The 13,676-nt window shown below is 39.2% G+C and overlaps 1 protein-coding gene across 1 annotated transcript in view; it reads left to right on the forward strand.

Annotated features, from left to right (window-relative positions):
* Window positions 1-8,438: 8,438 nt before the first annotated feature.
* LOC103512570 (alkylglycerol monooxygenase-like) overlaps window positions 8,439-13,676 on the forward strand; it is a 49,767-nt gene continuing 44,529 nt past the window's right edge. The window contains exons 1-2 of the mRNA XM_026826001.1: window positions 8,439-8,970; window positions 9,410-9,537. Coding sequence (XP_026681802.1) covers window positions 8,827-8,970; window positions 9,410-9,537 — 272 coding nt within the window. The 5' untranslated portion in view covers window positions 8,439-8,826. The remainder of the gene's footprint in view (window positions 8,971-9,409; window positions 9,538-13,676) is intronic.

Consider the following 13,676-nt stretch of genomic DNA (forward strand, 5'->3'; position numbering starts at 1 on the left):
GGGGAGTTAGAGAGGAGTGAGAGAGATGGAAAGACGTGTGAAATATAAGATAGTTATAATAGTGATTATTTATACTGCTTGAAAAGTCCCACACAAGCAGTAGGGTGGAAAGACATGGGAAATATTAAAATACTAATGTATTAATAATACAAAATAGTGCTTATTTGTACTGCTCGCTTAGGACTGAAAAGTCCCTTTATTCCAGCAGTAGGCTACTACTATTAATATGGTCAATTTCTCAAACAATGTTGAGGATACCTCACCTCAACCTGGATGATCCGGATTATAAATCGCCTGAACATGAACCAGAAGCTATAGAGTCCAAATATAGTGCTAGTAAGTTCTTCTGAACCTAGTAATAATATATCAATAAACTTGCACTTCGTGCTCGGGATCGCCCCCCTCCACCCCCCGGGGGCTTCGCGTGGTTGTGCATGCGGTCGCGCTTCGCGCTCCCTTGTTTACGGTGAAAACCGCATCTCCCTAGCACATCTAGAAGTGGGTTAGAATTAGTATGAGTGAGTGAGTCAGTCAGTCAGTCAGACAAGCTGGGTCCGTCCCTCCGGGAATTTTTTAGCCCGTAGTTTATTCGATCGTGATTAAAGAAAATCAGTACTTATGTACCTACCTAATTTGTTTAATATTCAGTTTATTGTTATTCTTTTTACTTTCATGTAATTTTACTTTCATGTAATGATTTAAAATCAAGACAAGAGCCCGTTCTCCCTTTATTCCCAATATAAGGTTCAAGTCACCCATCCATTTAGGATAAAATTTTATACCTCGGCTGGGATTAAACCCACGCCCTTCTGAGAACAAGGCGAGCGCTATGCCACCAAGGCGGTTGTGTAATGCATCTAACGCTGTGTTTTTATTAAGACGATAACACATGGAAGGTGTTTTTATTAACACTAACTAGAGAACTAGGGGTTCTCCTTAATAATTAGAGATACTCAGACTTTTTGTTACACTTGCATTATTTCTTCTTAATGGAGCTTTATTTATTTTTGTCCCTACTTTTTTACTTTCGCCTCTCTGTTGGTTCTTTGGTGATATGTGTATATATTTTTTTTTCTAGATTTAAACCATATTTTTTCCTGGATTTAAACCATGGATAAACCTTAACTTTTCCTGGGTTTAATCCCTAGCCCGAAGCCACACAAGATTTAAGTTAATCCCTTTGGTGTAAGCAATTTGGTTATTTTATTTTTTTCTCCCTTTAAGGCGTTTTAACACTATGGAGGGATAGGTTGTTTACTTAACCCAATGAGATTAATTTTAATCTTAACCAGCCGTGGGCGTAAACCACTAGGTAAAATATTTTCTTAGTTTCTTCTCTTTTTTTAATCAATAAAACTAGGATGACACGAACGTAAATTCTTGTAAATACCATGTGTACTTATTTAGTACTTACCGCGTGGTAAGTTTGAACGAAATGTGCGATAGTATGTATGCACATTGTACATACGCGTGTAAATAATTTAACCTCCTCCTCCCCCCAATTGTATAAGTTGTAAAAGATTTCTCATTTTCTCTTAATTTATTACCGATCGGAATGGAAGTAACTAAAAGGTAAAACGTCCCTTTTACTCATAGTTCATAGATATGTACCTATCTACTTACCTAACTTAATATCTAACTAATGCTTGGGCTACAAACAGAGTGGAGCATATAGACTCATAGAGCATCGAGTAGGTAGATGGAAGAGACGATAGAGATAGAGCAAAAAGCTCTAGAATGATGCTCTTTGCTCTCCACTCAGCCTTAATTGTAGGTATGTAATGTAGGTCAAGTCTAATTATCACCTTTTCTTAGTGCCTTATTGGAAATAAATAGTGTTTTATCGCCATTTTTCTTTCGTAGCAGTGAAACAACTTCTATATTAGACCCGCGTGGTCTGTGGCGGAGTAAGTCCCTATCAGAAGGGCGAGAAGAAACACAATACTTCCCATGTAGGTGCTGGGTCAACACGAGACCACCAGAAAGTAACCCGTTGAGGCTCAGAAAATACACTCAGGGCGAGAATCGAACTCACGACTTAGCGCGTACAAGGTAGATAGGTATGCTAACTAGGCTGGCCTACCATTTCCTTTGTGGGCTTAGAGACCATCACCACGGTGTATGGCAGAATTGGCAGATATAAAAGATATACCTATTAGGTATTTTCTTTATTCTGCCATCACCATGGGGCTACAGCTGAAGCCGCGACAACAACAACAACAACACCAACAACAACAACAACAACAACAACAACAACAACAACAACAACAACAACAACAACAACAACAACAACAACAACACTCCTCAACCTAGACACCTAGTTGTAACAGCAACCGTCTGAAGAGTGCGTCTGAAATTTCATCCACAATCAGACCCGCGACAGACGTTCTGAGCGGTGAATGGCAGACATAAATCGAAAATAAAAGGAGGAGCAACACAGCCCACAAAACTCGATCTTGGTACGGGCGCTGGCCTGTAACCTAGCTGCGCTCGATCTTTTCCACCCGGGGGGGATATTATCCTGATGGGATAATGGAAAAAAAAAAAAAAATCGGCATCTAACTATCTAATATACTCGTGAGATTGAATTTTTTGACATTAAAAAAAAAAACTCGGCATCTAACTACCTATCTAATATACATGTGAGATTGAATTTTTTTGACATATAAAAAAAAAAAAAAATCACGAGGAAAAAAAATTCGCGACCTTATTATGTATGTCCATTTCTTGGAACGGTTTCAAAGAAAGACGCCGGAGTAGGCAGGAATTTTATTTATTAATTTTTTAATTAATAAATATCTCATCACCGTTTTTGGCATACTACGGACGGGCATGCTGCAACACAGACCACATGAGTCAAACACTCAAAATTTAATGTAGCAGTTGTTTTATTGCTACGAAAAACTGCGGTGAAACACTCATCTTTTTCTAATGAGTATGTATCTTCCTATTCCATGGCCGCGCCGTTTTTATTTAGACTCCTGTGGTCTGTGTCGTAGTATGTAGGCCCTCTAGGTACCCACTTTCCATGTAGGTAGGTACTTGTTTACTGTCCAATCTTATCTACTGACGTTGGTAGGTAGGAAGGTAGGTAGGTACATTACTTATAAGTTAGGTAGGTAAATAGCGGGATAGATAGGTATATGTACCTATCAACTATCATTGTACCTATAATTTGAAGGAGATTAGACCCATTACAAAATGGTTATGTAATTGCCCGCCTTGTTGTATAACAGACTTTTGTTGATTCAGTACAAACTACAAGCGACTACGTGCTTACACTATTGTATGAAAACGATGGTCCATAGTCCCAACTAAGAGTTACATAATGGGAAAACAATACAGGAGAATCAGCCTAGCTTGGAGGGTAGCGTGTCTGCCTTGTAAGCCCAAGGTCGCGGGTTCGATTCTTGCCGAGGAGAGCCAGCCTACCTCTCTTATACAGGTTGTACATAAATTTGGACCGTCAGTCTAGTTATTAGCGTATTAGCGCGTCTGCCTTGTAAGATTCCCGCCCGGGGTGGATTTTATCCTATTCAGATAATGTTCGTTCTCGGAACGGCTGGCTTTCTCCTATCCTGTCTTCTCTCTCTTCGCTTTCGGGGCGATAAGACCTCAGCAGTTAAGCTCCGATCCCATTTATCCTGAGTTTCATCCGATTTTTTTCCGAATGTCCTGTAGGCAATGTAATTTAAATGAGAGTTCCCACTACACACGACACGATATTTTCCCTAACGACAAATGAGAACGAATCTTCACAGTCCCCTCTACCAGAAAAAAACGTCCTTTTTTATAGCCTCTGTCCATGGTGCTAACGATTGTACTATGGTCGATAAGAAAATGGTTACATAACTATTATAATCAAACATTCTCGCAATATCAGATGACCATTCTAGAAAATAATTAGGTCAGACCAGACAGAGAGAAACAATACATAAAATTTATTGATGAACTGCCCAAAGTTACTTTCCAAATCGGCACTCCTTGTTTACATATGTTTGTTTACGTATGTTTAAACTATACCTATGAAATATATAAGACCTTGTTTAGACTGCGGGAGTAAAGGGACTTTTCAGTCTCATTCTGGCAGGATAAACAAGGTATATTCTATTCTATTCCTTGTAGCAAATGTGCTGATGCCCCAGACAAAAACCAGAGAGCTTATACTTTCAAATTTGGCACTCCTTGATGGATAGTACCAAATGTGCTGATGCCCCAGACAAAAACCAGAGAGCTCACGTGGTTATGTTCAGTCACGTGAGATCACATTGTAACTCACGTGCGTTGGTTCGTATCTCGGCTAAACACGACTCTGATGTCAATATACCTCCTGGTTGTTTTTGTTCTTGTTCTTGTAGCACTTGTTGTTTTCAGTCTGGTCAGGTAGGTTCAGCTTTCAGCCTCGGAGTGGGTCAAGTGATTCCCAAGCGATTGAAATTTTGCTCGAACTAAGATTGCAAATATTTCAACGGGTAAATATTTCCAGTGATAACGCGCTTGCTTGCCATGCAGAAGGTCCCGGTTTTGAATCCCACCATCGACAAAAATTTGCACACGTTTTTCGATTGAAAATATTTTACCAGGTTACTTTCTGGTGTTCTCGTGTTGACCCAGCACCTAAATGATGAGAAGTATTGTGTCTCTTCTCGCCCATCTGATGAGGGACGTACTACGGGATGGGCATGCTACGACACAGACCACACTAGTCTAATGTAGAAATTGTTTCATTGCTACGAAATAAAAAAGCCAGAGAAAAACTAATAAAACAAGAGGCCGAAAAGGCGTTAAAACCTCCCACAGAAATCGTCAAAAATGAGAGGTGGGATAGAGGGAACTGTAACTGCTAAGGTCTTATCGTCCCAAAAGCGAAGAGAGAAGGAAAACAGGATAGGAGAAAGCCAGGAGTGCCGTTTGGAGATCGAACCTGTGGTACTTTATCTCTCAATCTAGTCAGTATCTGTATCTCTTGGGAATTTAGAATCTAGAAATTTCTTTCTCACATTAGGTACAAACATAAGTGAATAAACCAATCATTATCAGCTCCGGTTTTCAGCAAAATAAGTGAATTCCTAACTTTTTTTCTCCGCAGTACCAGAACACGTGAATTTCAGTACATCTCTATAGGTATCTGTAGAAATAAAATTGGAAATTGCTCTGGAGACCCCTGTAAAACGTGGTTAACTTAAGTTACGAGCCAAGTTCATTCACCAATCATCATTATCAGCTCCGGTTTTCAGCAAAAAAAAGTGAATTCTTAACTTTTTTCTCCGCAGTACCAGAACACATAAATTTCAGTACTTTTTTATAGTCGTCACGTATGATTTCAGCATGTGAGTGAAGTTGTCAACAAGTATCTAACTTAAGTACATTGCTCTATCTACTCTTACTATTTGCAATAAAGATAATACAGTCGAACTAGTCTAAGTGGGAATCCAATTTTTTCCCACTTATCCAGGTTTCCCAGTTATCCAGGTTCGACTGTACTTCTGGTTTACTATAAATCTTGAAAATAGTGTAAACACCCATTGAGTATTGATCGAATAGAAGGAGCTTTCAGTTTTAACTCGATGATTATATTTTTAGCTAAATCCCCCCTTTAAGGATGAGCTATTTCTCTCTCTCTCTCTCTCTCTCTCTCTCTCTCTCTCTCTCTCTCTTTCTTTTCTTTGAAGAGGTTTGATAGAGGGAAACGTATGTAACTGCCAAGGTCTTATAGTCCAGAAAGCGAAGAGAGAAGAACAAATAGGAGAAAGCTAGGATAAAGTTTGGCCCTGGGCGGGAATCGAACCCGCGACCTAGCGCTTACAAGGCGCACGTGCTACCCTCCAAGCTGACTAGACTGGCTGAACAACACGATTGATTGACCACATGAAACTTTATACGAAAAGAGAGAATAATAATAATAATAATAAAAAAAAATCTGGTGTGAACATCACACGACTTTCCTTATCCTATTGAATGATGCTTATTTGGGTGTTCTTCTACCCAACTTTTACAATATTTCTAACCGTTTAAAAGCGGTAAAATGCCACCAACCGTTGCACCGATCTTAACCAAAAGTTTCGTGTCGCATCCTTGTCACATTTTACAACTGCATACCAAATTTCAAGTCTCTAGCTCTTACCGTTCTCGAGATATTTTATTTACAGACAGACAGACACACACACAGACAGACAGACACACACACGGACCAATGGCTGAAACTTTGGATTTAGGCTCTCGATTACATTTCATTCCTTCCTATAGGATAAGGAAAGTAAAAAATGGAAGGAAATGCAAACAGAACTGTCCTTGGATTTTTTCACACTATTATGAATAAAAGCAGACACACAGACAGACAGACGGACAGACACACACACACACGGACCAATGGCTGAAACTTTGGATTTAGGCGCTAGGGACCTCAAAACGTGTTTTGGCACTAAATACTTACTGACCATCGAAAATTTGATCCGATTACATTACTTTCCTTCCTATAGGATAAGGAAAGTAAAAAATCCGACTTTCTAAGTACATAATATGTAGGTATGATACTGTATCTGTGTATCATGATTGATACATGATCTTAATAGGGATCGGGATTTAGTAGATAGGTATACATAGGTACTTAGGTACTATCTATATCTATAGGTATCTATGCGGTATACGAAGGACGTAGGTAGCTACTTACAAAGTTATTAACACCTATTGAATTCACCATTGGAGTTTTAATCTTTACAGTTCGGTTGAAATTGAACATTTGATACTGACAAATGATATCTTCAGTCAGGTCAGGGCCGAATCCAGTATTTTGCCAAGGGGGGCGGACCTCGAAGTCCAAACAGTGATGTACGGGGTGGATGCTCCGAATTTTTACGAGACTGACCTACGGTAAAATTGAAAATTTATTACGGCCCTGGGTCAGGTCAGTATTTCAGCGAGAGCGGGGGCCAAAGAATCCAATACAGAGGTTTATGGGGGTGGATGCTCCCCTGTCTAAATATACGGCCCTGTATTTAGTCAAGCCACTGATTAGAAGGAAAAGAAGTCTATAAAAAAAGTGTATAAGATTAAATCAAGTCAAACTCACTACGTCTCTTTCAAGATTATAGAAAAGCCTAGTTTGTTACTCATAGATTGAAGGGTAGCCCATGTTTCCTTGTAAGCTCTGAGTCGCGGGTTCGATTCCCGCCCGGCTCGAACTTTATCTTGAACAGATGAAGTTCGTTCTCGGAACGGCTGGCTTTCTCCTATCCTGTCCTTCTTCTCTTCGATTTCGGGACGATAAGATCTCCCTTGTTACAGTTCTCTCTATCAAACCTAAAAAAAAAAAAAAAAAAAAAAAAGGGAGCCTCTATGCAAAAATTACGTATTAGTACCCTAGGTATATCCACTATCATAAATCACATAGTGGTACCTAACATTGGCAAACAAACTACCACTATCAATGTAAAAGAGATAAGAGAAAATCACGAGATTTTCAACTAGCTTCTGTTGGGTAAATTGTGTTACAACTGATTAGTAGAAGTTGTATAATTGTTAGTGGATTGTTAAGGGCGCAGTGAAATAGTACTTTTATATCTATACCTGATACCTTATGTGCCGCGTTGAGTATCAGTGGAAATAGATTTTATGGAAGTATTAGCGACTATTGCACTGGGTTGTTAAGTTATCAGTGAAATAGAAATAACTTTTTTAGTGGAATTTATATATACCTACAGTGATACTGTTGGAATTTTGTTAGTGGGGGGTTGAGTTATCAGTGGAATAGACTAGAATAGAAATCCAGAAGAGCAGATAAGCAGATATGGGAGGACAGAAGGGGCAGTTGTGAGGCTTCTATCTAATGTGTACCTGAATATACTGACGTCTAACTACTGTAAGGGGCGATAATATAGCCGTAATCTTCGCTCAGTGCTAAATTTTTAGAGAGAACATCCCAGTTTGTGTTGAGTTCTGTGGTTTTTTTTTTTCAAAGTTCTAGTTCGATTTCCGTAAACATTTATTACCTTTTGAGGTTTGTGGAATAGAGATACCTAGTACTTAGTAGGTATACTATATACATACCGTATATAGGTACGTAGGTACGTGAAGTATATTACCTATCTATCGTGTTTACTTCGGTAACGATAGCAATTATTTATTTATTCTATTTTATTTATTCGTTCTTACCTAGGTATATGATTAGGTGGATATTTAAAATTAAAATTGATAGATAGGGTAGGTAGGTACCTAGGTAATTAATACAGGTTAGTTGATTAGTGCTTTTATTATTGACATTTTATACGGTTTGACCTATTTTATATTTTTAGTTTTTAACTTGATAAATCTAAGTATGATAAACTCAGCTATCTATTTACCCAATTAACTTTATTATGACCTACCTACATACCTATCTAGGTATTTCTCATAATATCTTAAAACCACATTTTTAAAAATAGCCACTAAAAAATACCAATCAGCTAACTAAATGCATTTTTCTGACATAGGTACTTATAAACGTACTTTGAAAAATACCTAAATATTCAACTGCCTAACAAGATTCGAACTAATTTTAAATTCCAACAGCTTATAAATAAATCTACTAAAATCCATATCAAATAAAAATAAAATAAAAGAGAATGAATCCAACAACAGTTTTTTACCAACTAGATGGAACTCAAAATTCGTCACTCCCAATAAAGAACACTTTCAAGAACTAATAATTTACCAGTGAACCAATAAATGATCCAAATTTGGAACTTTTGGAACTCTTTCCTCTATTTTCAAAAACCCAAACTTTTGCGAAAGTTAACGCCAAGTTTTAGAGTGTGATTTTCCTCCGCCGATGGTGATGCAAACGCCAAAATGAACGGCACAAATTCGAGTTTGGAAGTGGAGTTGACCAATCCAGTCAACATCCTGAAAGGATTCGCCAACTTCTTCTACTTGGCCAATCCTGAGGAGTTTATGTACAAGGATGTTCATAGGATTCCTAACATCCTTCATCAGGTAAGATAATGGGGTAGTACTCGGGTGAGAGTAGCCTCCGTGCCTGGTATCAGACTAGGATTGCACGCCGCAGATCTCGGGTTCTATTCCCGGCGGGGTCAAAGTTTTTTAGGCACTGTGCTTGCAGTTCGGGGTGCCTTGTGAGGACAATTGAGTAGCTACTTTAATAGAGTAGCGGCCAGTGGCGGCATTACCAGTTTAAAAAGAATATCTATTGGAAGTATGGAAAATTGGAAATTGATTGCAAAGGAGGAACTCGGTGTGAAAAATGGGGTTTAACTGTGTAGTCCAATAGATTTAGTAAAAAGAAGCGTGTTCCTGTGGAAAAATGAATAACTAAGGTTTCTCTTCGCCAAAAGGTTCATTATGTAACCCTGAATCATGACTCGAAAGTCTGATGTTATAGCTCTCAGTAAATGCTTATCCTTTCCCATTTCAGTCATGGCCGTATTTTCTCACGCTGATTGCCCTGGAAAACATCGTCCTCTGGATTCAGAAGAAACCTCTAGTCCGTCTTAATGATGGAATCACCTCTCTATCGCATGCCATCATTCTAGAAAGCGGCAGGTAAGAAAATAACATCCTCAGTGGTGTAGTGGTTAGCGCGATGGACTTCAGATCTGAAGGTTGGTGGTTCGAGTCCAAGTCATAGAATTTAGCGTAGTGCATTAAGCAGGGAACGACATTTGTTACAAGCATTTATGCTGAACACAATTAAAATTCCTTTTTTATATAGGCCGGGTGGCGCTTCGAACTCTTGACGTTCGCGCGCCTCCCGGCACGCTTGATCTTTTCAGTAGCGAACTTTTTCGGGGACCCCGCAAGATCGCCTGGGGCCCTAATATCCCTGCCCGCGAGTCTTTTCTTCTGGTCTGATTGAAAAGTTGCGGTTTCTAGTATTCCTAACGGCCAGCCTGGTTAGATTGGAGGCACGCTTGCATTGTAAGCGCCAAGTCGCGGGTTCGATTTCGGGGCGGACTTTATCCCAAATAGATAAAGTTCGTTCTCGGAAACGCTGAGCTGATTTTCTCCTATCCTGTCTTTCTTCTCTCTTAGCTATCGCCCCTTCGCTCCCCTTAGGGACGACAAGACCTTAGCAGTTTTTTTTTTTTTTTTTTTTTTACCAAAGTATGGAAAATTGGAAATTGATTGCAAAGGAGGCACTCGGTGTGAAAAATGGAGTTTAACTGTGTTAGTCCAATAGATTTAGTAAAAAGAAGCGTGTTCCTGTGGAAAAATGAAGAACTAAGGTTTCTCTTCGCCAAAAGGTTCATTATGTAACCCTGAATCATGACTCGAAAGTCCCATGTTATAGCTCTCAGTAAATGCTTATCCTTTCCCATTTCAGTCATGGCCGTATTTTCTCACGCTGATTGCCCTGGAAAACATCGTCCCATGTTATAGCTCTCAGTAAATGCCTATCCTTTCCCATTTCAGTCATGGCCGTATTTTCTCACGCTGATTGCCCTGGAAAACATCGTCCTCTGGATTCAGAAGAAACCTCTAGTCCGTCTTAATGATGGAATCACCTCTCTATCTCATGCCATCATTCTAGAAAGCGGCAGGTAAGAAAATAATATCCTCCGAGTCTTTTCTTCTGGTCTGATTGAAAAGTTGCGGTTTAACAACTGAATATTAAACAAATTAGGTAGGTACCTACATACTTAGGTACCTACCTAAAAAATTCCCGGAGTGACGGGCCCAGCTTGTTCCTTCAGACATGATACCTATAGGCTATACGAGTATGTAGATATTTTTTTCTCTATGGAGAGAACTAGGTAGGTGGCTAGTAAAGTTGATGTTTCCAAGGGTGTTAAGGTAGGTTGTTTCCAGCCGACCACGACACCGGAAAGTACGTACCTACCCCAAAAAATACAAAGTAAAAAATAGCACATTGCATAGTTCAAGTAGTTTTAAGGCGTTCATAAAAATTGTTTATTGAAAAAATATATTGGGAATAAAGGGAGAACGGGCTCTAGTCTTGATTTTAAATCATTACATGAAAGTAAAATCGAAAAATCAAATCAAGAATAATAATAAACTGAATATTAAACAAATTAGAAACAACTGAATATTAAACAAATTAGGTAGGTACCTACATACTTAGGTACCTACCTAAAAAATTCCCGGAGTGACGGGCCCAGCTTGTTCCTTCAGACATGATACCTATAGGCTATACGAGTATGTAGATATTTTTTTCTCTATGGAGAGAACTAGGTAGGTGGCTAGTAAAGTTGATGTTTCCAAGGGTGTTAAGGTAGGTTGTTTCCAGCCGACCACGACACCGGAAAGTACGTACCTACCCCAAAAAATACAAAGTAAAAAATAGCACATTGCATAGTTCAAGTAGTTTTAAGGCGTTCATAAAAATTGTTTATTGCCAGCCGAGATTGTTTAGTTGGTAGTGCGTCTGCCTTGTAAGCGCTAGGCCGCGGGTTCGATTCCTGCCCGGGGCGGATTTTATCCTGCTGGGATAATGTTCGTTCTCGGAACGGCTGGCTTTCTCCTATCCTGTCTTCCTTCTTGGGTTCGATTCCCGCCCGGGGCGGATTTTATCCTGATGGGATAATGTTCGTTCTCGGAACGGCTGGCTTTCTCCTATCTGGTTCGATTCCCGCCCGGGGCGGATTTTATCCTGATGGGATAATGTTCGTTCTCGGAACGGCTGGCTTTCTCCTATCCCTCTCTTCCTTCTCATTCGATTTCGGGACGATAAGACCATAGCAGTTACAGTTCCCTTTGTCAAACGTCTTAAAAAATTGTTTATTGGAATGTAAATGAAGGATTAATCAGCCCTGTCTAGGGTGATTGCTTTGGGCTGCCTTTTGGTTTTGGCTACAAAAAATTTACGAGCGGATGCCCTTCGCACTCAACCTTTGCTTTTTCTTTAGCAAAGGGAAATTTCAGGCCGATAGTCCCCCAGGTACACCCCTGAGTTTTAACTTTACCTATGTCCCCCTGCAGGTATTCTATCTCCCCATGGCGCTGTTTATCCCACCCACCCAGTATATGATACATCAGTATTTCAGCTACCTGTATCAGCTTTAATCACCAAGTTTTTATTGAAGTCCGTACGTAATTCGTATACGAATATCATATTACTCAGGTATAAGGTACCTACCTGCTCCAAAAACAAGTTTATTGACTGTCATAATTTATAATTATTATTGCTTGATCGTTGTTGTTATTATACCTACTGAACATACCTACATAATAGGTACTGTTAAATTGTAACATGTAACGTTGTAACAACGTGTGTGACATCACAGCGAATAAGAAATGACATTTTTTTAAACAAAAATTCAAATAAGTAGGTAGTATATACCAAATAAGTAGGTAGTATACCTCGCCTGGTAAACAGGAGGGCGTGGGTTCAATCCCAGCCGAGGTATGGAATTTTATCCTCAATATAATTTGAGAATTTAGTAACAGTAGTAGCCTACTGCTGGAGTAAAGGGACTTTTCAGTCCTATTCGAGCAGTATAAATAAGCACTATTATTTTACTTTATTATTATTATTATATAAAATACTTGGAATTTGTTAGCATTTCTTCATTTATCCCATTCACCTACAGGTAGGTCCTACTATTTATGTACATTTGTACCTATGGGTATCTCTGTTCTCCTTAATGCTTCCGTAAGATACCCAACCTTTACCCAATTAAATTCATATAGCCAGCCTAGTTAGCTTAGTTGGTAGTGCGTCTGCCTTGTAAGCGCTAGGCCGCGGGTTCGATTCCCGCCCGGGCCGGATTTTATCCTGATGGGATAATGTTCGTTCTCGGAACGGCTGGCTTTCTCCTATCCTGTCTTCCTTCTCTCTTCGATTTCGGGACGATAAGACCATAGCAGTTAAAGTTCCCTCTGTCAAACCTCTTTAAAAAAAAAAAAAAGATAGGTATATAAAAAAAATCAGTACCGTTTTCGCATTATTTTCGCTATAACTAGGCTGACTGTTGACTGTAATTTCTTGGTGACCCAGTAACATCTGCTCACTATTCCACATTCTCTCTGTTCATGAATTTATTGTTTTGATTAACAAGTTATGTAAAACAATACCCGTGACGTCACAGTAGCTGTCAGTTGTTATTTACTTTAGGCCACGTTCTATCGCAGCGACTCTCAACTGGGGGTACGCGTACCCCTGGAGGTACGCGAAAGACCCTCCAAATTGTGTAATGGAGGACAAGAACCAATTTGTACGGTTTGTCATTGCAGTACAGTCCAAAAAAACCTGTAGTACACACATATGTACATACGTAAAGACCATGGGCTAAAAATCACTTTTTTGACATCAGGGGATCCCAAAACGGATATTTCCAACCATTTCCCGATTTTGAAAATTTGGACCGATTGCAATACTTTCATTACTAGTATAGCTCCGCTAAACTGTAGTAATAGAAAGTAAAAAATCTGGTGTGAACATCACACGACTTTCTATTACATTTGCAGAATACGTAAGTATTTGAAAAGAAATAGAAAATAAAAAAATGTAATAAAAGGGAAATTTGTTGACACAGGGGAGTATCGAACCCGCAACTTCTCAAATGTAAGTCAGAGAGTGCTAAAAGTAGCACCATTCGATTCCCCGTGAAAAATCACATGGGATCAACTATTCACTTGCTTATTTGGTAACGGTTCACAAATAAAAGAGAAATTTGTTGACACAGGGGAGTATCGAACCCACAACTTCTCAACTGTAAGTC

Source organism: Diaphorina citri, unplaced genomic scaffold (assembly GCF_000475195.1).
Source record: "Diaphorina citri unplaced genomic scaffold, Diaci psyllid genome assembly version 1.1 scaffold853, whole genome shotgun sequence".
Lineage (NCBI taxonomy): Eukaryota > Metazoa > Arthropoda > Insecta > Hemiptera > Psyllidae > Diaphorina > Diaphorina citri.